The sequence below is a fragment of the Dendropsophus ebraccatus genome, chromosome 12, assembly GCF_027789765.1.
Source record: "Dendropsophus ebraccatus isolate aDenEbr1 chromosome 12, aDenEbr1.pat, whole genome shotgun sequence".
NCBI lineage: Eukaryota > Metazoa > Chordata > Amphibia > Anura > Hylidae > Dendropsophus > Dendropsophus ebraccatus.
The window spans coordinates 77502399-77526265 of record NC_091465.1 but is presented as its reverse complement, the minus strand read 5'-3'; the positions used below and the strand labels follow the sequence as shown (position 1 = coordinate 77526265).

General features: G+C 39.2%; 3 protein-coding genes and 1 pseudogene across 3 annotated transcripts; 3 read left to right on the top strand and 1 right to left on the bottom strand.

Moving 5' to 3' along the window:
• LOC138768788 (chemerin-like receptor 1) overlaps nt 1–548 on the top strand; it is a 1018-nt pseudogene extending 470 nt beyond the window's left edge.
• A 3538-nt stretch (nt 549–4086) lies between these two features.
• LOC138768787 (C3a anaphylatoxin chemotactic receptor-like) lies at nt 4087–4923 on the bottom strand. Its single transcript, XM_069946744.1, has one exon. The coding sequence runs from the start codon at nt 4921–4923 to the stop codon at nt 4087–4089; it is 837 nt and encodes a 278-aa protein (XP_069802845.1).
• Nucleotides 4924–11342: 6419 nt separating this feature from the next.
• Nucleotides 11343–18235, top strand: LOC138768786 (formyl peptide receptor-related sequence 4-like). The gene is made up of 4 exons (XM_069946743.1): nt 11343–11449; nt 14427–14602; nt 15302–15540; nt 16336–18235. Exons 1-4 carry the CDS (start codon nt 11343–11345, stop codon nt 17386–17388), a joined length of 1575 nt encoding a protein of 524 aa, XP_069802844.1. The 3' UTR covers nt 17389–18235.
• Nucleotides 18236–22812: 4577 nt separating this feature from the next.
• On the top strand, nt 22813–23867 carry LOC138768785 (chemerin-like receptor 1). Its single transcript, XM_069946741.1, has one exon. It carries the CDS (start codon nt 22839–22841, stop codon nt 23865–23867), a length of 1029 nt encoding a protein of 342 aa, XP_069802842.1. The 5' UTR covers nt 22813–22838.

The following is a 23867-nucleotide window of genomic DNA, read 5'->3' as shown; positions in this document are numbered from 1 at the left end:
TCATTGTCCTGACCATTTGGATGATCTCCTTTGCCGTGGCTATACCCATTACAACAACCACAATTTCGGTTGATATTTATGGTAGGACATTATGTGGTCCCGAAATATATCAATCTAGCTTGGTGAGAAAGATCATTCTGGAGGCTGTTTTCTTCTTTCTTATACCTTTCATTATAATGGTCTTCTGTTACGGTGTAATTGTCTTGTACATCAGAAGGAAACACTCCAGTAAATCTCCTAGGTCTCTAAAAACCATTGTGGGTATCATTGTTGTGTTCTTTGTCTGTTGGTTTCCTTGTTGTTTTTTTGACATTATTTTAACATTTGCACAAATTCAATTTAGTTTCAAGGAAATGTACTATATATATTTAACTACCACTCTACTGATGGTCATCAATTCTTGTATTAACCCCATACTCTACGTCTTCATTGGTCGAGATTTCAAGGAAAACTTTTGTACCTCGTTCCAGGCTATGTTTGAAAAAGCATTTACCAAACCGAACAAGTCGGGCTCTGCCAGGTCTACAACACTTCAAAGCTTACATTAAAGCGAACCAATTACTCCAGGATTTTCCGGGTAACGTAACTAGGATCGTCCAGAAGACGTGCTAAAATGTTGCCTTACTATGTGTTCTGTGTCTTCTGTAGACATTTTAGCTGCTGAAACAAGGGTTGACATTTATGAAGACTAGCGTATGAGTACATTGGTCTTAAATAAAGCCCCGCCCCCTTTTTTCCAGCCAGATTTACTAAGAGGGGAACACCTCTCATTTAACCCTGCTGGCCTGCACCCAGGGCAGGCTCTGCGCAACAAATCTACTGTTGCTTCCAGCAGTTGTAGATTTGTATCATGTGAACAGGCCTAAATCAGGCGCTGAAGGGGGCCACGCCTCCTCCCCATCTTAGAGCCCCCCCACCGACACAGGAGATAGGCAGGGAGCCGGGAACCTCACATGGGCCATGACTAGAAAGGGAGCCATGACTAGTCACGGCTCCCTAATAAAAGACTTAAATTCAGCAGATTAAGTTTCTAAAGAAGACACAGAACACATGGCAAGGCATTGTTTTAGCCCGTCCTCCGGGTACTGCTAAAAGCGTTACCCAGAAAGCTTTAAGCTCTAGAAGAAAAAGTCATAGGATGAATAGAATGACATTTTACATGTTTGACTCTTTCTTAAATGTTGATGATTATTATTATTATTATTATTTTAACAACTAAAGTTTAGCAGAAAATAATAAAAAAGCTAAGTAATATTTGAACATGTACATCAGTAAGAACCATTATTCGGCATTAATACAAACAAATGGAATCATCAGGTTAAAGGACTCTTTATCAAGTAAATATTGTGTTTAAATCAAGGGAGCACTGGCCAGTGGAGAAAAGAAAAAAAAAGATATATATCAAACAAGAGGCAACAAGGAGTCTAAAGTTGGGCGGTAGATGCAGGCGGAGTGTTTACGGCCATTCCTATCAAAAGGAACTTAGAACTTATAATGATCAGATCATCGCTGGGGATAGATAGATATACAGACAAAAAGCGAGGGAGAAAGAAATACCTATTTTGTTAGGTGGTCCCGGAAACATTGTCCCAGATGAGTCAGGAAAATGGGTTGACACGTTACTGTGTAGGTAAGCCTGAGGTACCACTTAAAATGTCGCTGTCGTTATAACTTACAAAATCTAAATCAACAGTAAATGTGAAATAAAGCAAATTTGTAATATACATTCATTATTTTTTGTTGTTATCATGCTGTAAAACAAAGCTGAACTTACCAGAAATCCAGGTCCAGTCTTCTGAAGACAGCTATATAGCAGCTATACTTACCAGAAATCCAGGTCCAGTGTCCTTAAGGTAGCTATATAACAGCTATACTTACCAGAAATCCAGGTCCAGTCTCCTGAAGGCAGCTATGTAACAGCTATACTTACCAGAAATCTCCTGAAGGCAGATTTTTAGACTAATTGAAAAAAACAGACTAAACACAGGAATTCCGGCCAGTACAAACAGTCACGGCTCAATGTGCCCATCAATCAAATGACTGCCTTCTCTGTGAGCGCTCAAATGGCCTGGGATACAGCAGACGTCCTGAGTTTAGACTCTTTGGGGGAAAAAAAAAAAAACATTCAAAACACAGGAAGTGCCGTGTTTTCCGTGATCACTAAAAAAAAAAAAAAGAATGTAAGTTGCTTTATATCACATGTACCGATGATTTAGATTTTAAAAGTTCTTAATGGTGTGTGACATTTGGGGCAGGACATCATTCTAAGTAAAAATTGTTTTTTTTTTTTGTTGTTTTTTGTTTTTTTTTACTCTCCTTTCATAATACTATAACAAAAAATAAAGCTAAGCCGATTATTCCAATGATTATTGTAGTTCTATGCATGGCTAATGTAACTTGTCAATATATTCAACGTGATTATTTACCTGTACTTAAATAGAATAAATGATTATTGTTACTTTGTTGCTTTTTGCTATTACTATTCGGTATACTGTATGTAACATGTTGATGGAATTATGTGTCCCATATTTTTTTTTCCTATAAGAGAGAAAGAATGTATTTTTAAAATTGGAGGAATTTTGACAAAAGATATTTTTGGCTTGATTATATATGTTATTGTATGTGTGTATATATGTGTATGTAGATATGTGGAATACCCTTGTTAGACTGGGGTCCCTAACCCACTTCTAGGTTATGTTCCCACATAGAAAGGCGTCCGTCTTATTATACAGTAATCACGGCTGTATATAATGTGCATGAACACTGTAATAAGACGGACGCCTTTCCCCGCTATGTTCTCACAGTGGGAACATAACCTTAGGCTCATTAAGACATAATTTTAAGGGTATGTTTCCACCACGGGATCATAGCAGGGAAAGGCGGCCATCTCGCAATATTGACGGCCGCAAATAATGGCTGTGATTCCGTAGGGGGGACATTGCCTAAGACAGCAAATGGAGAGCAACCCACGTGCACAGTTGGATTATCTAGCTGCTTCAATGCTTCAATAAGAGGGTGATTAAACGTTACCCCTTTTTGGGGCCAGATGGGGCCAGAGTTGATACAAGCATGGCGGCATTGGGGGGAGGTAATTGCTATGTAAGTAATAGCCACAAGTAAATTTCCCATTTGGAAGAGGAGAAGATTGGTGGTAATAAAAAGATAGATAGCTTTTTAGTAAAAGACTCCAAAAAATTGCCCTCTGGTGGGAGCAGTTTTTAGTTTTGCTTAGTAATTTAAAAAAAAAGGTAGTAAAAGGAGAACTTTCTTTCTTTCTTTCTTTCTTTCTTTCTTTCTTTCTTTCTTTCTTTCTTTCTTTCTTTCTTTCTTTCTTTCTCTCTCTCTGTCTCTTCAGTGTCATCTGTTTCATTCTAGCTGCATCCATGTGTTTCATTTCTGTAGCTGGGTCATGTGACCAGTACTCAGACCACCAGAAAATTACATGCCTTTATGTGTCTCAGGAAGTAGTCTATCCTTGGTCAGATGACTTCCTTTGAACTACTTGACGACTTAAGGCCCTATTACAACAAACAATTATAGGCTGTATCTGGTACCGATAATCGTTTGGTTAATAGGTATTGTTAAAAGGCAACGATCAGTCGACATGCACAATGTCGGCTCATCGTTGACTTTCAACATGTTGAAAAAAAAAAAATATATATATATATATATGGAGAGGGAGAGAGAGAGACATAAGATGAAGATCACCGTTCAACCTCCCCTCCTACCTCTTTAAGGATGCATGGCATGCTAAGTAATATTTCCCAATTAATCAAAGGGACAGGTTTGTGGGACTTGCTCTACAGCATATTACAAAATGAAGTTAAAAAACACTCAGACAAGGTGGCTACCTCTCTCATAATGTACAAAAAATTATAGATATTTCATAATAATTTTATTAAATATGATTGTGAGAAATGATTAATAATTTTTACATTTAAAATGCTACTTAATCATTTTTTTTTATTTGTCTGATGACATTTCAAAAGTTTTTTTTTGTGTGTGACAGTGACTCTTTATAGGAAATGTTGCCTGATTCCCTAAATCCTGAAGAATAGAGCTCCATGTATATAATAGGAATATATTCTAAACACTTGTAATATGAACATGTTGTACATCCTCTTGCTCTCTGCATAGATCAATAGGTGGTTCACTTAAGGCTTCCGTAATCCTAAATGGAATAGATCTTATGATTCCATGTTTAACGTCTTGGCCCATAAACACATAAATGATCGGATTGATGCAACTGTTGAGACAAGCCAGGTTAATAATAATAACATGTATTATGTAGAGTTGAGTATTTTTATCGACATACTTGGGTGTTACTGGCCAGATGCAATATGGACACCAGCAGATGAAGAAACATAATATAACAGCGGTGATGATCCTGTACGGCCTCTGGGATCTCTGGGGTCTCTTACTTTTCCTAAGTTTGAAGAAAATGGTGACATAACTGACCAAGATGATGAGAAAAGGGATCAGAAACATTATAAGTAACCGGATCAGGTGAACGGTTTGATTTGTATAGCTGAAAATGTAAGTCACATAGCTAACTGCTATGGAACATTTTTTAGTTAAATTATGAAAGTCATATGGATATAGGTAAAATGCTAAAAAAGTCAGGAGAAAACACGCCACCCAAATGATAGCGACAGTGATTCTCACTAGTTTATATGTCCTATGAACTTTAGCCCAAGACAGCCACACGACGGACACACAGCGGTCAATACTCATGGCCGTCAGGAGAAGAATGCTGGTGCTCATGTTTAGATTGAACAGTATGATGCTTAATTCACAAAGAGAATAAAGTGTGTATGAGGAATGGGCAAACCACTTAATAATTCGTAGAGGAAGAGACGCACAGCAGAGGAAGTCCGCGATGGCCAGATTGAAGAACCACACGGCACTGACTGACTTCTTCATCCTGAATCCGGCAATCCAGATGACCAATCCATTACCGATAGTTCCAAGAGCAAAAATGATGCTGTATAAAGTAACTGATATCTTCTGTAAAATGTCTTCTACATCAGAACCCATGTGATAATTCTTGTTGGCTTTCCCATAGTCTTTGGCAGATGACCTTAAAATATGGGATAGAGTAGAGGTTAGGCTGAAGAAGAGTTTATAGCCTCAAATACTGGGGTATACATGGTCAAAAATAAAAGTGAGGTCACATTATGGTGATAAAACACCTGACTAAACTTGCTTCTCCTCATCCTAGCCTCAAAGCTCATTGGGGAAAATTTATCAAGGGCTTTGCGCCTATTTTTAGGTGAATAATTGGATTCCCCCCATTTTTGATCTAAGTTCTATATATGTACCAGTATTCGACAGGCGAATATTTTTTAGATGCAACTTTTTTTTAATCTGCCTGTTTTCACCCAAAAGTTTGTATAATCCGGGATTAGAGCCCAATTCATCATTTGCGACTTTTTAAAAAGTCGCACCAACAGGTGCAGGCTTACGTCTGGTCAGTACCAGGTGAATTTTGCAATTTTGCTACCTTTTTTTTGCGACTTTTTACCTAGATACATTTACTATGGCAGTACAACATTTTAATGAATCAGTCACAAAATATTGGAACAAAATACACACAACCTCTCCCCAGTGTACACTACCAAAGACTAGAAATCATGGACCTGAAGGTAACCACATTTTTCTAGCCACACTGCCTCTACTGCAAGCAGTGGCATAGCTACCATTGAGGCAGGGTAGGCAGCTGCTATGGGGCCCATGCAGGAGGGGGTATGAGCCGCCGTGTCCTTCTGCTTAACCCCTTATGTACTGCAGTGACCCAATGTTTACTTACATGCTGCAACACAAAAAGGGTTAACAAGCAGAAGGCAAAGAGATCTCTGCTTCACTGCACAGATAACCCCTGACATCTATTCTCAGCTGCCTGCCGCAATCAAGTAGGAAACTGTGCAGAGCTTCAGGCAGAGGTCAGGGGTTATCAGTGCAGGAGCGGTAAAGCAGGAACCTCCTTGTCTTCTGAACATTGGGTCGTATATATATATATATATATATATATATATATATATATATATATATATCTTCGCGTTGTGCATATAGGAGGGGGGACCCTTGTATATCTTAGATATACAAAGAAACTAAAATACAATGAATATTAGAATGCTACAAATCTCCTTTGCACCGAAATGTTGGGTCCTCTAAAAAAGACATTGGGGGAAATTTATCAAACCGGTCTAAAAAACGTAGATATCCCTGTACCCGATTTACTATGTGATTAGTAAATCTGGGCAGCCTGAGACAAGCGAAAAAAATCCACGGCTTCTCCGATTTCTAGCATGATTTAGGCCCGCAAGCAGGTGTAAATGATAATAAATCAGGTAGCCACGCCTCCTCTCTGCCTTGCCACGCCCCCTGCCTGCTGCATTTAGAGCTGTTTTTCTCATTAAGTTTGAGGGGTAAGAGATGGAGGTTGCAATGCAGATGTGAACAGAGCCTAACATGATTATCTATGGAATAAAAAAGAATGAGGCACATAAACTTACTGGTTGTTGCTGTCCAGCGTTATATTACATAGGGTCTGGTTTAAATTAGCAGGATCCATTCAGACCTAAAAAAAAAAAATAAGAAATACATGAATAAATAACCTGATTATATTCAACCTCTTCAACATTTTTAACGAGGCCAATTGAAAACAAACCAAATTAAAACAAATGTAACAAATAGAGATGAGCGAACCTGGAGCATGCTGGAGTCGATCCGAACACGAACTTTCGGCATTTGATTAGCGGTGGCTGCTGAAGTTGGATAAAGCCCTAAGGCTATGTGGAAATCATGGATATAGTCATTGGCTGTATCCATGTTTTCCAGACAACCTTAGGGCTTTATCCAAGTTCAGCAGCCCCAGCTAATCAAATGCCGAACGTTCGGGTTCGGATTGACTCGAACCCAAACCCGGTTCGCTCATCTCTAACAAATTTACTAATTTTTTTTTTTCTTTTTAGATTAGTACGATTATTATATCCAGTTGATTTAAATGATGATATCCTTAACATAATATACTGTAAGTTGTATTTAAGCTCTTCTATACAGATGTTCTACACAATAAATCCATATCTCACTGCATATCTAACATTATATCTAATGACTTCAGTATACAAAATGGATAATAACAATAAACAACGCTCAATATGTCTTCCTAGGCCGTGTATCCCTTACGTTTTTTCTCCCCTTACCTCTTTCCTTTACCAGGATCTCCTTCCTTTGCTCAGCGACTATAGAACATCTTATGACTCTAACCATCAATGTTACCATCTACATACACTTCTTTGACCAAATCCACGTGATTCTTCTGCTAAGTGCAAACCGTTATTAAGTACTGAATAATTATCCGTATTAATTTATTATTTAGTCATTAATCCTCCAAATTTTGAAGAGGAAAAACTTGTGAAATATTCATTTGTTTCTTGTTGAAAGTGTAGATGTTTGGGTGACACCTTAATCCAGAAGGAAGTAGGAAAAGATTCCAGTTGTTTATGCGTGGAAACAAACCCTGGTGCTTTATTTGGGTCATTAGAATATACACAGCAGTTAATGCCATGCTTTATGGCCTCTGTGGACCTTTTGTGTAAATGTGCTGTTCTGATGTCCTTAAAGGGGTACTCTGAGGAATTTTTTTTTTTAAATCAACTGGTTATATAAGTTACACACCCTATTTTCCGGCGTATAAGGCAACTGTGCGTATAAGACCACTCCTGACTTTTAAGCAGATTGTCAGGGGTTCGCCTTACACGCCAGAAAACATTAACCCCTGCCTGACTGCAGCCCTTCTGCGGTCAGGCAGGGGTTAACTACAGCTAATTAAAAACAATCAAACCTTTAACTAACCTCGGTCCGGTTCATAGAATCGGAGCGCCTCCCGTACCGTTCCCGGCGTTCCCAGCACAGGTAGTGTGACGTACACTACCTACGCCGGAGACGGAGATTGCCAGACCTCTGCCGGAAGAGCTTCGGGAGAATGATGGAGGCTTCGGGAACTTCCAGCGCCTTTCTCTTTCTTCCGAAGCTCTTCCGGCAGCCGAGCGTCTCCGAGCTTCTCCAATGAGACGCTCTGCTGTCCAGGAGAGGTTCGTCGATCTCCGTCTCTGGCGCAGGTAGTGTAAGTCACACTGCCTGCTCCGCGTACAGTACGGGAGGTGCGCCGATGCCTGGGACGGGCCCCAGGTTAGTTAAATGTTTTTTTTTTGTTTTTTTTATTGTGGGTGCCCCATACGTTTCCTATGAATGGGCAAAACAACTAAGGCCATTTTAAGGGGGGGGGGGGGGAGTCATGAGACAAGCACTGATCTCTCTGATTGGTGATCACCTGCTGAGCCTTAGGGCCCTATTCCACCGAACGATTATCGTTCAGATTATCGTTAAATCGTTCGAATCTGAACGATAGTCATTCGGTTGAAATGCAGTTAACGATTAACGACCGAACGAGAAATCGCTGATCGTTTTATAAGACCTGGACCTATTTTTATCGTTGCTCGTTCGCAAAACGTTCGCAAATCGTTTGCATTGAATAAGACATTGTTCGGTCGTTCGCAATAGATACGAACGCAATTGCGAATAAATAGCGAAGGAAAAACGATCGCAATTACGATCATAAGTAACGATTATCGTTCCATGGAAATGAGTGAACGTTTTCAGGTCTTTCGCAATAGCGGTCATTTGAGATTGTTAATCGTTAGCGATTATGCGAACGATAATCGTTCGGTGGAAAAGTACCCTTAACATGGCTCACCCAATCATGTGGCCAATCCAGTGATTGATCTTGTAAACCTCAAGTTCCTTTGAGTTTATCCAAACCTCTTCGCTCTGCATTTGATTACTGGTGGCTGATGTAGCTGGATGCCGCCCTTGGGAGTCCAGGAAAACACGGATACAACCTATGGCCTATGGCTGTATCCATGTTTTCCAGGTAGCCTTGGGGCTGTATCCAACTTTTACAGCCACTGGTAATAAAATCCAGAGATTTTGGGTTCAGATGAATGCGAGCGTGCTTGAGGTTTGTTGATCTCCATTGGTCACACATTATCTGATTACTGGATGATGCGCGGCTGATAAAGATAAGATGCAAATAGCCAACAAATGGTGAGGGCTTGTTTATTTACCGGCTGACCAATGGCATTTTTACATGGGCTAATTAAAAGGAATGGGGCCAATAATTGGCCAAAGGGGCCTTAACAAGTCTAAATTGGTGATTTCCAAGCAATATACACGTAGCGTGCTATGGAACAGCAGGAGAGAGAACATAAAGTTCCTCCAAACTTCCAGACATTTACTCCTCTTCTTCCCCCAGACTCAGCAGACCCAAGGCCACATCTGACAAACCCCACTGCCCTTCAAAATCTCTATTGGGCTTTACTGATCTTCCCTTAGCACTATCTATCTATCTATCTATCTATCTATCTCCTATCTATCTATCTATCTATCTATCTATCTATCTATCTATCTATCATCTATCTCCTATCTATCTATCTATCTATCTATCTCCTATCTATCTATCTATCTCCTATCTATCTATCTCCTATCTATCTATCTCCTATCTATCTATCTATCTATCTATCTATCTATCTATCTATCAATCAATCAATCAATCAATCATTGTTTTATTTAATTATCCATGTTGTATATCAGGTGATCAGATATAATATATGATGTACCATAGGATGTGAATTAATTATTTACAAATATAGGTTTCTAAGTGAACATTTCATGGACAGAACAATGTCATTGAATCCTAATCTAATCGTACTTTTCTATACACTTCTTATAGATTACTTACAGCAAACACATTGTGAATCTTTTACAGAAAATCCCTGGTAGGTGAACTGGAAAACAATGTATAGAATGTCTATGGTAAAAAGTATTGGACATATCTAGAACTAGGTAATTATTTTTAAGGCTGGAGGTTAAGGTTGTAGGATGACGCACAGCTATATTTATAGGTGAACTGACTACCTTCTTTATGCTAATTCAAAAGGGCACTGCCATTCCCAAACACTTTTAATATGTCATGACGAAATATCAAAAGCTTTAATTATTATGTGACTGATCGGGAAAATCACCTTAGAGAAGTACACGCCTGGAGAACTCTCTTCAAACTCTGTCCAAAGCTTTTTTTTTTTTTCAATTACAGTTATGTATAAAGAAGTTTGCCTTATCCATTGAGACTTGTCAGTATGTTAGGAAACATTATTTTTAGCTGTGCTTATATCAAATAAATATTATTATTGCTTTTTACCCATAATATTTTATTGTACCTTTTCAGAATAATATACAATAAAGTGTGAACAAAAAGTGCAATTACAATGCAGATCATCCGGAAGGACTGATGAAGACAATAATGATAAGGAATAAAATGGTGACAAAACTATACATTTGTAAAGAAGCATTACAGTTGTAAAACAAGTAAAATATGACATTTCAAGAATAAAATGAAAGGAAGGAATAAACATTATTGTTGTTTTGAAACCAATTGTGTGTGTGTGTATGTATGTGTGTATATATACAGTATGTATGTGTGTATGTGTGTGTATATGTGTGTATATATACAGTATGTATGTGTGTATGTATGTGTGTGTGTATGTATGTGTGTGTATACCGTATGTATGTGTGTATACAGTATACAGTATGTATGTGTGTGTTTTTGTGTATGTGTGTATATATACAGTATGTATGTGTGTGTGTGTGTGTATGTATGTGTGTGTATATATAGTATGTATGTGTGTGTGTTTGTGTGTATGTGTGTGTGTGTGTATATATATATATATATATATATATATATATATATATACAGTATGTGAGTGTATATACAGTATGTATGTATGTGTGTTTGTGTGTGTGTGTGTGCGCATGTTTCAGTTAACCTGGGCAGATTCCCCTATAGCACCGACACAAAACAGTCCAAAAAGCCATCACATCACCTGTTAAAGGCTTCAGTTTCTATAGGCAGTCATTTAAACCAATAAGAAAAATAACAAGCTGGAGTGCCGATTGTTGGTGTACGCAGTCATTTAAACCATTCAGACACAGATATCACCATCCCGCTACCTAATACACTGTATTATCTAATGGGTTACTCTAAACCAGAAAACCTCCTCTATATAACATCTCCCTCCTCTATAACGTTTGCAGTTGGAAATAGCCCAGACATTTCTCAGATGTATTGGTAGAGCAGACAGGGAGCGTTCCTCTGATTTATACATGACACCTTGCATCACCATACATCACTTCTCTAAAGTTCTGCTGCAAGCATCCCATGACAAGCCTTATTATGACTGCCATGATATAAACAAATACACAATGTGGCAATAGCGTTCTCCATGTATAAAACAGGGAAGCAAAACAAAGGAGAAGTTGATGAGAATAAAACAGATTTAGGCAAGAAACACAATAGAGAAGAGAGTATAGAGAGAAGGTACGAGATTGGGTGAGTACCATGTTGGATGTTCTGTGTATATAGGGTATATCATTAGGACAAGAGCTTGAAATCCTTAACTAAATGAGAGGTGAGAGTGGACGCATCTGTACGTAATTTTTAGTCTTTGAATAATTTAAAGTATAATACTATAGAATAATATATAATAGTCTACTATAATATAAATTACTACAAGAGCTGGGTCCTCATATTGGGTTCAAATGGTCTCACAAGAGGTTGAAATCCTTAACTAAATGAGAGGTGAGGGTGGACGGATCTGTACGTAATGTTTAGGCTTAGAATAATTTAAAGTATAATATTATAGTATATTATAAATTATAATAGTCTACTATAACATAAATTACTACTAGAGCTGTAAGAAGTTTACCATTTAGGCTCATGGACATAACCAGAATCTGTTGACCAAGCTTTGATGTGTGCAGGTTGTTAAAAAAAAAAAATTCTCTATCTATGGAAGATTGCTAGGATATCCCATCACTTTATGATCAGTGGGGTCTGACCCCTGGGTAGTGCTACATTGATGTCATTGATTAAAATCTGTACCATAGAGCTCTACGCACTCACAGTGCAAGGTATAGACGGGTGGCTGTATTCATGAGGATAGGGCCGAGTAATAGGTCCCTGCACAGGAAAGTAATTGGAGATTCCACCATGCAGGGGAAAATCAATTAGATTAGATTAATCAATTAGATCAATTAGTGCAATCTACACCAACTCCATTGTATGTTTATGGATGCAGGTAGATGGAGACGACAGCCATCCAGGGAGTGAAGCCCACTACTGTGCCATATGCTGAGATCGGTCCGGATCTGGACCGATTTTCATATATATATATATATATATATATATATATATATAATTTATTATATATATTTTAATGACAGGCACACTTTAATACCAGTAATGGAACAAGTAAAAATAAATTCCTGAAAACTGTGAGCTGTCTTGGGGAAGTCGTCTTTATGGAAAATTACAACATGCTTAACCACAAGCTTACATTAGAGGGGTTGTGACATCATGGTTGCATTGAGCTCCCTGGGTAATGAAATCATGTTTTAGGTCAGCTAGTTTACTCAGTATTGTATACACACTGATCATCCAGAAGATTAAAACCATTGACAGGTGAAATGAATAACATTATCTTGGGAGGATGGATTATCTATTATCTATCTATCTATCTATCTATCTATCTATCTATCTATCTATCTATCTATACAAGGTTAACCAGATGAAATAAAAAAAAAAAAAGGTTTGTTCCTCCCACTGGTTTGTTTGTTTATTTGTTTGTTTGATTGATTTCATCTGGAGTGTCGCGGTGGTTTACCTTGTCTACATTGCTGTGCACAGGTGGTTCCACAGTGCACACTGCTGTCACCCCCCACAAGCACGAGTGCTGCTCCCACTCTATCTATCTATCTATCTATCTATCTATCTATCTATCTATCTATCTATCTATCTATCTATCTATCTCCTATCTATCTATCTATCTATCTATCTCCTATCTATCTATATACATATCTCCTATCTATCTATCTATCTATCTATCTATCTATCTTTCTATCTATCTATCTATCTATCTATCTATCTATCTTTTATCTATCTATCTATCTATCTATCTTTTATCTATCTATCTATCTATCTATCTATCTATCTATCTCCTATCTATCTATCTATCTATCTATCTATTATCTATCTATCTCCTATCTATTATCTATCTATCTATCTATCTATCTATCTATCTATCTATCTATCTATCTATCTATCTTCTATCTATCTATCTATCTATCTTCTATCTATCTATCTATTATCTATCTATCTATCTATCTATCTATCTATCTATCTATCTCCTATCTATCTATCTATCTATCTATCTATCTATCTATCTATCTATCTATTATCTATCTATCTCCTATCTATTATCTATCTATCTATCTATCTATATATCTATCTATCTCCTATCTATCTATCTATCTATCTATCTATCTATCTATCTATCTATCTCCTATCTATCTATCTATCTATCTATCTATCTATCTATCTATCTATCTCCTATCTATCTATCTATCTATCTATCTATCTATCTATCTATCTCCTATCTATCTATCTATCTATCTATCTATCTATCTATCTATCATTAGAGTTATACATGATTTATTGTCAGGAGGAGGCTCTCCATAAGGGCCTACAGCTTCCCTGACGACTCCCCCGGCTGGTTGTTAGGGGTGCGCCAACAGCACTCCTAGGTTCTTGCTGCGGCCGGGGGCGGTGAAACAAATCAGATTTGGTGTATTCATTTAGTTTACACCGACTGATTGCAGGGGCGGATTAACTTTACCATAGGCCCCGGCCTGTTCACTAAGCCTGGGACCCCCAACCCACTGTAACTATGGCAACACTAGCGTAGTGTTCATACTAGAGATGAGCGAACCTCAAGCAAGCTGAACTTTCGCATAGCGGTGGCTGCTGAAGTTGGATAAAGCCCTAAGGCTATGTGGAAAACATGGATATAGTCATTGGCTGTATCCATGTTTTCCAGACAACCTTAGAGCTTTATCCAAGTTTAGCAGCCCCAGCTAATCAAATACCGAACGTTCGGGTTCGGATGGACTCGAACCCGAACCCAGTTCGCTCATCTCTAGTTCATAGTACAGGATAGATAATCAAGATCAAGATGCCCTGAAATGTGCAAAATTGCTGTAGAAAAGCTGCAAATCATGGCAGAACAATAGCCAGGAGACATTTCAACACAAAAAGTATCAGTCCTATAACAGACCTATTATGATCTGCCACTGAACGATTGCTGGTAAGCCCCATTATGTGCTGAGGGCTGGAGTCTTAGTTCCTAATCACATCCTAAGGTTGGGACTCCAACCTCCATAAAACTACTCCCCTCATCATCCCTCTTGCCTGTGATAGAGCCTCCTTGTGAGAGTAACTAAGCTAGCGTTCATCCTGTTTGTATTCCCAGGTTTCCTGATTCTGGTTTTGGCTTCCCGACTATCCCTCCGACTTCTGAGTTGGCACTGCGACAAACGACTGATACCGACCCTGCTTGTTTGTTTGTCCTGTCCATGTTTTCGTGTTATCACCTGCTCAGACTAGGGACTGTCACCCAGTTATCCGCTGCCGCCGAGGGTATTTATGGTAAGTAGTCAGGGACAGCGGGAGGTTTTCAGTGCAGGCCTAACCTGTCCTGTGTCCTCCTGTCCTTAACCTGACATTTATATTGCAGTTAAGAAAAGGATGTGGATATATCAATATTAGAAGAGAAAGATGTGGATATAACATCTAGAACCATCTTTATAAAATGTGTTGACAGATTTTGCTGTGAAACTTTCATGGGCACAGCTGTTTGATTATTTCCATATGTAATTGTGCCTTTCTATATTGATTGATTATTGACCGTTAGAAATAAATTAGACTACCTTAAATTATTTGCTTCTATAGAAATGTAAGCTAAAGTTCCAGTATGACACAGAACTGTATATTTAACATATATAACAAGAGTTTGTAAGGGTGAAATTCAAATCCATATTTCAGCCATTATTGTAGTTTGCTAACGCCCACTCATCAGCTGATCACTTACTTCAGACGCACATTTCCCCATATAGTAGCAGATGTACAGGTGATGGCCGCGCAGTGTACCACATGAAGAATCTATTGCGCTGTATAATCCAGAAGATCATTGCTCATTTACAACACAGCTTGGGCCAATATGCTCTTAAAGGGGCTGTAATGTGACGCAAATGTCAGATGTTTACCAGTACCACATACATATATGTAAAGGAGTACAAATGTATTGTTTTAGTAATGTAACATCACTGTACTGTCACTTGAGAATAGGAGAACTCCTGCAGAAAGTTAAAGGGAACCTGTCACCTGGCATTAAGATGCAGAGCCCGCCCGACCCCCCGGTGGAGCCCCAGATACTTACCTTTTCCTTCAAGTCCCGTTCCTGGAGCTGGTCCCAGGGACGGAAATCTCGCCGCCGGAAGCTGTGCGCGCGCTCTGCAGAGATGAATCGGATGCCCATAGAGAATGATGGCTCCAGTCATTCTCTGTGGGCATCGGACTCATCTCAGGTAATTTGCATACAGCGCACGCTCACCTTCTGGCGCCGATATCTCCGTCCAGGGACCGGTTCTAGGAGCAGGACTTGCAGGAAAGGTAAGTATCCGGGTCTCCACCGGTGGGGTCGGGCGGGCTCTGCGCCGTAATGCCGGGTGACAGGTTTGCTGTAAAAATCCTGGGTGGGTAAGGGGTAGGGGGAACATACAAAAGAATCTATACTAATCAGTCAACACCCCCTGCTGACCTCCTGCAGCTGCCGCTCTTGCAGTGTCAGGTACTTTTAAGAAATGCTCACTCAGCCAGTCAGTTAATAAGGTAAAACACCACTGCAGTTACTGACTGCCTGAGCGGGTGTTTCCTGCCCGCAGGTAGCAGGAAGGGGTGGTGCAGAAAATGGAGGAAAACTGGAGACCGAAGGCTGTCAGGACTCTGGTAGTACTGCAGCTGCAGAGGCTTGGCGGTGGGTAAGTATAGATTCTTCATTATGTTTCACCAACCCTTACCTAACCGGGTTTTTTAATTTTCAAACAGAGTTCCGCTTTAGTTTTCATTGGAAAAATTAGTAGTAGTACTTTATTACTGCTACTCCTCTGTATTTTAACATAGTGTCAATTGGCTATTAGCGTCATAGCGTCTAAATGTAAGTCTCTCACCAATTATACGGACACCACAGTACCAATAATTTATATGTTAGACCACCTTATAGCCAAAAACCTAATTGGCCATGAGACTAGACAACCACTGTAAAGTTTTGTGTGGTTACACAATATAGCACATATCTAATCCTGTTATAACTTATTTTACAGAAAAGTTTCCTGCTGTATCTGACACACAAGACAACGGTAATGGAGAATACAGTTCCTTTGGTTTCCTTTGAAAATGTCACTCATTCAGAGTATACAGATGATAAAAACAATATGCAAAGCAATCATACTTCTAATATATATGTGGACATTGGCTTCCCGGCGGTCTACTCAGTGCTCTGTTTGCTTGGAATCATCGGTAATGGTCTTGTCATCTGGTTCGGCATCTTCAAGATAAAGAAGACGGTCAATGTGGTGTGGTTCCTCAGCTTGGCCGTAGCTGATTTTTCCTTTTTATTTTTTGTTCCTTTAAACATTACACAAATTGTGTTAAAATATTGGCCATTCGAAAGGTTTATGTGCAAGTTAATCCATTTGTTCTTGGGCCTTAACATGGGCGTCAGTGTCCTCCAGATCACAGTAATCGGTATAGACCGATGCATCTGTGTGGTGTTCCCGGTATGGTGTCAAAACCACCGGAGGCCAAAATTGGCTTATATCATTGTCCTGACCATTTGGATGATCTCATTTGCTTTGGGTATACCCTTTATAACATACACAGACACTAATGATATTTATGATTGGACAATATGTGCCTTCAAAATAGATGAATCTAGCTTGATACGGAGGACAGTTTTGGTCTTTGTCGTCTTTTTCGTTCTACCTTTAGGCATAATTCTCTCCTGTTACATCGTGATCATCTTACACTCCAAAAGGAAGCGTATCTTCACATCTTCTCGGCCTCTTAAAACCATTGCGGCCGTCATCATTTCTTTTTTTATCTGTTGGTTTCCTAGTCATGTGTTTTCCCTTCTTCTTACTTTTGAAAATAGTAGGTTTGACTTTTTTGCACTCTATTACGGATTTCTAATCACCAATGTCTTGATCATCTTGAATTCTTGCATTAACCCCGTCCTCTACGTCTTTATTGGCCGAGATTTTAAGGAACAAATCTGCGGCTCACTCCAGGCTATATTTGAAAAAGCTTTCATAGAAGAGGACAAGGCAGCGTCTGAGAGACAGGAACGGTCTGCAACTCTTCAAAGCTTACATTAACCCTACAAAGGAGATGAACCCCATCAGGAACAGCACTAAATATTATATGCATTGGATTATTTTTAGACTAAAGGGACATTCACACATTCTGTAATACAGTCTGTGCATGGATGATGTGCTATGGACCAGACTTCGGAACTCCTAGCATCATCATTTGTCATGATGCCGTAAAAGTCAACGGGGCAGAAGGGGAATCATTATGGGCAGGGTTGTGGGAGAAAATTAAAAAAGACAATATGCTCACCTGCCCCCGTGCCCACATTGTGCCGCATCACAGGGCTCCCGTATCCCACCAGGTGTCCTCTTCTCCTGGTTTCCAGGTACACAATCACAATCTAGGTTTAACATCACAAGAGGATGGGATTCAGCCCGCCCAACAAATCAGTGACTGCAACAGTGTCCAGCCCCAGTCACTGACAATAATTTTTTGGCCACTCGCAGGACTTCCCATTTAAGCTCTAAAACAGTTTAAATCTTCACGCTACTGTGCTGACATGACCGTGAATAAATGATGATGCCAGGATTTCAGAAGTTCAGTTCGTAGTACTTCGTCTGTATACAGTTTCCGCGCCATGCACGGAACGTGTGGATGCAGCATAAAATGTAGATTTCTTAGCAAATGTTTTCTTAGTTTACTGCAGTGTACTATGTTGCGGTAACATGGCAGTATGACTATGGCATTTTATATAATTATACTATAACAAATGTTTTTATTTTTTATTTTTTGTGTATTTTTTTGTGTACTATGTTATATATGATTGTACTTATGTACACCTAAAATGGTGATAATTCCCCAACATTGGGTGGTATTAGAACACATGTAAGAATATGTATGACTTACAATATCTGAGGCAATATTATATATTTTCTATATTTTGCTTATACAAGTATTGCTGCTCTTGGATACCATTATTCAATATATATAAAATATTCATGAAACCTGAGTTATTTGTCCAATATTTACTAGAAAGAGCAGAGGCTGATCATAAATTGGTGTTTTTTAATTAAAGATTTTGCAACATAGTGATCCCGACATTACATTATAGAAGTAGATAGATGATATGTGGGTTTAGGAATTACTTCGCACCCATTACTTCCACCACAATCCCCATAGGAAATCAATATGCTTGCATCGGTCCCCATTCTTCAAGAACATCCACAACAGAGGGAGCTCAACAGATACCTAGGGTAGAAATCCACACCGGTAGTAGTATAGAGATAAAATAATAAAATAGTAGCGCTTTTACCATGCGCACGAAATGGCCGTCATGTGTGTGATGCACCTGTGAGATGTGGCGTCTGACGTCCCAGATACATGTACCGATCCCATTTTTTAACCATGAATAAATAAAGAAATACCGCTACAGAACCGGTGAGTGCCCGCAGCTTTCTTCCTCTCAATTCATATATTGCATTACTAAGTGTATGAGGAGCACCCTGGTATGGCTTTAGTTTCGATGAGTTTTGGCAACCCAAAAGAAACGGGTCACATCGGGATATATTTGTAGGATACATTAGGAATTTCATTTCAAATGGGTAGAGTGGGGTAGGGGGTTGCCCTCCTAAGGGTGAGTGCCCCGACTCGCCATGTGTGAGTAGGGGTAGAGTTCCATACACAAAGTAGAAGCTTCTAGAGAGAAACTCATCCCGGCACCCAGTGGATTCTTGTACTGGCTGTTTGGAGGGAACTCCCACAAGATGCAACATGACCATCATCATCTGTGATTTGGGTGAGTGTGAGTCTTTTTCTTTTTACTAATCTTGGGTGGTTTATGGTGTAATGGGGGACCACGAGTGTGTGGCATATTGTACTCAGTGTTGATCACAGTTGTGGTATTGATGTTTTTTGGGAGGAGTCTTATTTTTAAGTATAATTTATAAGGTAATGTTTTATTGGTGTTTCCCCATTTACAGAATTTGTTTTGAAATAGCCGTAAGGGGCACATTTTCCAATTTCGGATCTGTGATTATTAGATTTCTCAGTATAGTACACAAGGAGCTCTTACTAATACACGACACCGAGCAACATCCTCAATCATTTTCCTTAGAAAAAAAATTGTTGCAAACATCTGATGAGATAACGTGCTAAGGTGAAGACAGACACGCTATGTGGTTATGTGGTTCTCTATATATAAACTACAGTAGAGAAACGAGAAGTTGAAGAGAATCAAAAGGATGCCAACTGATGTATTAAGGAACACAAAGAGAAGTGAAGAGCTTTGGTGAGTATCATGTTGGATGCTCTGTGTATTTATAAAAATAATTTTATACATTCCCTTTAGAATATTGGTAGATGGCTGATCAAGCTGGAGGCGGCTGAAGACACTGGAGACATAGGAGGGCAGCGGGAAAGCACAGATAGGTAAGTATTGCACAATTGCACAATTGTTTAGCTGTTTTAGTAGAGTTCCTAAAGGTTCAGCTCGCAAGTTTGGAATTTTTTTCACCAAAAATTTGCAAACCTGATAAACTGAATTTTTGAAAGGGGCCATCCTTAGGGACATCATAGTCATGGTATGGCTACTCCCTCTGCATCTCTTATGGGTATGCTCCTGAATAATTTTTATATCACAGATGTTACAGGGTTGTTACATTTTTTATGAACACAGATCAGAAAAGTAGCCTTAAAGGGAATCATTCAGCTGTAATTCAGGTTCCAATCTGATGACACTGTTATTTAGCTGTTACGACAGGGAGATTTTTCTTGTGTGTTGTTTGCTTGTTATTACTAATGGTTTCTAATGCGATAAACGATAAAAGTCTTCTAGGAAAAAGGGGAAAAAAGAAGCAAAAAGTAAATTCCTAAAATCTTAAAGCTGTCCTTGTGAACTCGTCTGAGTGGGAATTACAGTTAAAGTTAAACCACAAGCTTGTATTAGAATAGTTGTGAGATTTTTTTTTTTCTCTATATAATGAAGTGATACCAATGTTGCAGTTGGTTAAAGGGGACCTCCAGTGAATGCCCCCCCCCCCCCAAATCCACTGGTTTCAGAAAGTTAGATAGATTTGCAGTTTACTTCTGTTTAAAAATCTCTAGTCTTCCAATACTTACCAACTGCTGTATGTCCTGCAGGGAGTGGTGTATTCTTACTGACACAGTGCTCTCTGCTGCCACCTCTGTCCATGTTGGGCACTGTCCAGAGCAGAGGAGATTTTGTATGTTTTCTATTTGCTCCTGCTCTGGACAGTTCCTTACATGGACAGAGGTGGCAGCAGAGAGCACTGTGTCAGAGCAGAAATAATACACCACTTCTTGCAGGACATACATATTTCTAGTATACAGAAGTCAAAAGAACTTAACCTCAATAATGCGAGTAAGGAACAAAGCTAGTCTATGTTTTCCGATCTCTCAAAAAACAAGCAGTGTCCTGCCAATGAGTGTCTAGGCAGAAAGCTGACACCCACCCAAGACAGTGCTTGCAGTGGGGTCCAACTCCAAGACACCCAGTTGTGGTGGGGGAACGAGGGTAAATACAGCGGTTGCTTTTTTTTAATTAAACTTGATCCTTAGTACAGTTAGATATGCAGCCTGCAATATCCACCTTACTCCTGAATCTCCAGTTAGTTATAATGTTTTTATTTGTATAGCGCACACAGATTCTGCAGCACTTTAGTTTTTTTTTGCCAATTATTGCTCCCTGTGCCCGATAGTGCTCACAATCTAAATTCACCTATCTGTATGTTTTTGGGTGTGGGAGGAAACTGGAGTACTCGGAGGAAACCCACGCAAACACGGAGAGAACATACAAACTCATTGCAGATGTTGGTGGGGATTTGAACCCAGGACTCCAGGGCTAACCACTGAGCCACCGTGCTGCCCTATATATGCCATGCCCAATGCAACCCATTCATACATAATATTCATGGGAATTCAATAATGGGAATGCATTACTGAAAATGACAAGTCTAGGAAAAAGATTTCAATGGTGCCCAGAAAATCCTTGACTTATTAGTGATGAGCGAATACTGTTCGATCGAATAGATATTCGATCAAATAGTGAGATATTCGAATATTCGATATTCGTACGAATATCCCACGAATATTCGATAAATATTCGATAAGCGTTCAAATCCCCCAATTTCCGGTTTTAACCTCCAAATGGTCAAATAGATGTTTTTCACTAATCGAATACTTGTTCCCATAGACTTTAATGGGATCGAATATTCGATCGAATTCGTACGAATATCGAATATTCGAATATCTCACTATTCGCTGATCACTAATAATTATCTCTGATCCTTTTGGTAAAACACTTTTTTGAACCATGGATGAAGGCTTGCTGTTCCCTCAGGTCACAGGTGTCCATACACCTTCAATACCTGATGGCCGAATAATCTCTGAACATAGGGGTTGGCCGCTATTTTTTATCACGGCCAACCCTTATCCCCACTGATATCATCTGTCAGTGGTTGTTCGCGGGGGATCCCCAGATACGCTAGCGGTAGCTTCGGCCAATCAGAGTCTAAGGTGTATGGGTCCGTTTAGAGGGTGAATGTCAATTACATCTCTCTCCAGCCTCCTCATTGTGAAACTAGATGGGCAGACTAGATAGACCAAGTGGTCTTTTTCCTTTGTTTCTATATTTCTATGATACTGTAGGATACATCTCTCTGCAGCCTCTTCATTGTGATTTTGTAGGAACACACATACATCTTCCTCTTCAAGTAGAACTACCTTTACTCAAATCTATAGAGCCATGATACATACAGCCTTGAATGCAGTGGCTGTAGGTCCCTGCTTTCATTGCAGGCCTCTCAGTCTTCTCCATTGCATCTGTGCTCCCTGCTTGAGTGTGGTGTAATGCTACGGAGGAGGAGAGTGATGTCTATCGTCACATACTGCTCCATAGGATGCCATATCAGGATGGAGGAGCCATCTGGCCAGTGTACTAGGATAGTTGGTTGGAGTAGCATAACTTTAAAGAACAGACTTGTTATCCTCCTTCATGTCGATATTGCTACAGCGATGTTCTTGACCAGAAAAGGAGTAATTTGGTTCTGTCCAGATTTTTATATGAACTTGTATTTTGAACATCTGTTGGGTTTTGGAGTTATTGAAGAGGTTATACTGTATGGGTGTCCATAAGGCTCAGGTGACCTCTGACACAAGGCTCCTCTCTACTGCACATGTCCTGCTGATCTGCACCACAATGTCGGGAATCAACATGGTGTCATTCGGCCTAGATCCAGTTACAGCAGTTCCAAAAAGCAATCGAATTGTTCTCCGTAGGACTTCTGGTATTACTATTAGGAATCTGTCAGTTAAATAAATAGCCCAATAAATTGCCAGTATTTATTTTTTTCCATAGTTGTTTCATAGTTGTTGAGTCACTTAACAACTATGGACACAAGTACAATAATAATTTATACCAGTCTTATATCTCCGTATTTTATTATATTCTATTTTCCAGTAACTATTCCAGACGTGTTTGACACAGAAGACAAAAATAATGGAGAATGTGACACATTATGCTTCCTTGGTAAATGGCAACCATTCTCAATATACAGATGAACATGAAAAAAATTATACAGTAACTGAAACAGACAGCAATCATACATCTAACATATATGAAGACATAATCGGGGTGGCATACTCCATGTTTTGTTTACTGGGAATTGTCGGAAATGGTCTTGTCATCTGGTTCGGCATCTTCAGGATAAAGAAGACGGTCAACGTGGTGTGGTTCGTCAGCTTGGCTGTAGCCGATTTCTCCTTTGTATTTTTCGTTTCATTGAGAATTACACAAATTATATTAAAATATTGGCCATTTGAAAAATTTATGTGCCAACTAACCCAGTTCATACTTGACCTTAATCTGTGTGTCAGTATTCTCCAGATCACAGTGATCAGTATAGACCGATGCATCTGTGTGGTGTTCCCGATATGGTGTCACAACCACCGGAGGCCAAGATTGGCTTATATCATTGTCCTGACCATTTGGATAATTTCTTTTGTTCTGCCTTTGCCCTTTATAATACAATCAGACGTCACCAATATAAATGAAGTGATTATATGTATTTTAATAATGAGTGAATCTAGGTGGCTGATGAAGATACTTTTGGAGTCAATATTTCTCTTCTTTCTGCCTTTTATCATCATCGTCACCTGCTATATCGTCATTGTCTTACACTCGAAAAGGAAACGTATCTTTGCCTCTTCTCGGCCTCTTAGAACCATTGCAGCCGTCATCATTGCCTTCTTTATCTGTTGGTTTCCTATTCGTTTGTTTACCCTTCTCATTACATTTGCAAGTAGTATGTTTGATCCTTATGGATTTTATTATGGATTTTTAATCAGCATTTTCCTGATCGTCTTGAATTCTTGTATTAACCCCGTCCTCTACGTCTTCATTGGTCGAGATTTCAAGGCAGAATTCTGTGGCTCCTTCCAGGCTATATTTGAAAAAGCTTTTATAGAAGAGGACAAGGCAGCGTCTGAGAGACAGGAAGGGTCTATAACTCTGCAAAGCTTACGTTAA

Excerpts from the sequence above, each read along its gene's own strand:
- LOC138768787 (XM_069946744.1), bottom strand. The coding sequence starts at position 4,923 with ATGAAGAAGTCAGTCAGTGCCGTGTGGTTCTTCAATCTGGCCATCGCG.
- LOC138768786 (XM_069946743.1), top strand. The coding sequence starts at position 11,343 with ATGTATAAAACAGGGAAGCAAAACAAAGGAGAAGTTGATGAGAATAAA. Across the intron at positions 11,450-14,426 it reads GAGAGAAGGTACGAGATTGG|GTTTCCTGATTCTGGTTTTG; the intron begins GTGAGTACCATG and ends TTGTATTCCCAG. Across the intron at positions 15,541-16,335 it reads GGGCATCGGACTCATCTCAG|AAAAGTTTCCTGCTGTATCT; the intron begins GTAATTTGCATA and ends CTTATTTTACAG.
- LOC138768785 (XM_069946741.1), top strand. The coding sequence starts at position 22,839 with ATGGAGAATGTGACACATTATGCTTCCTTGGTAAATGGCAACCATTCT.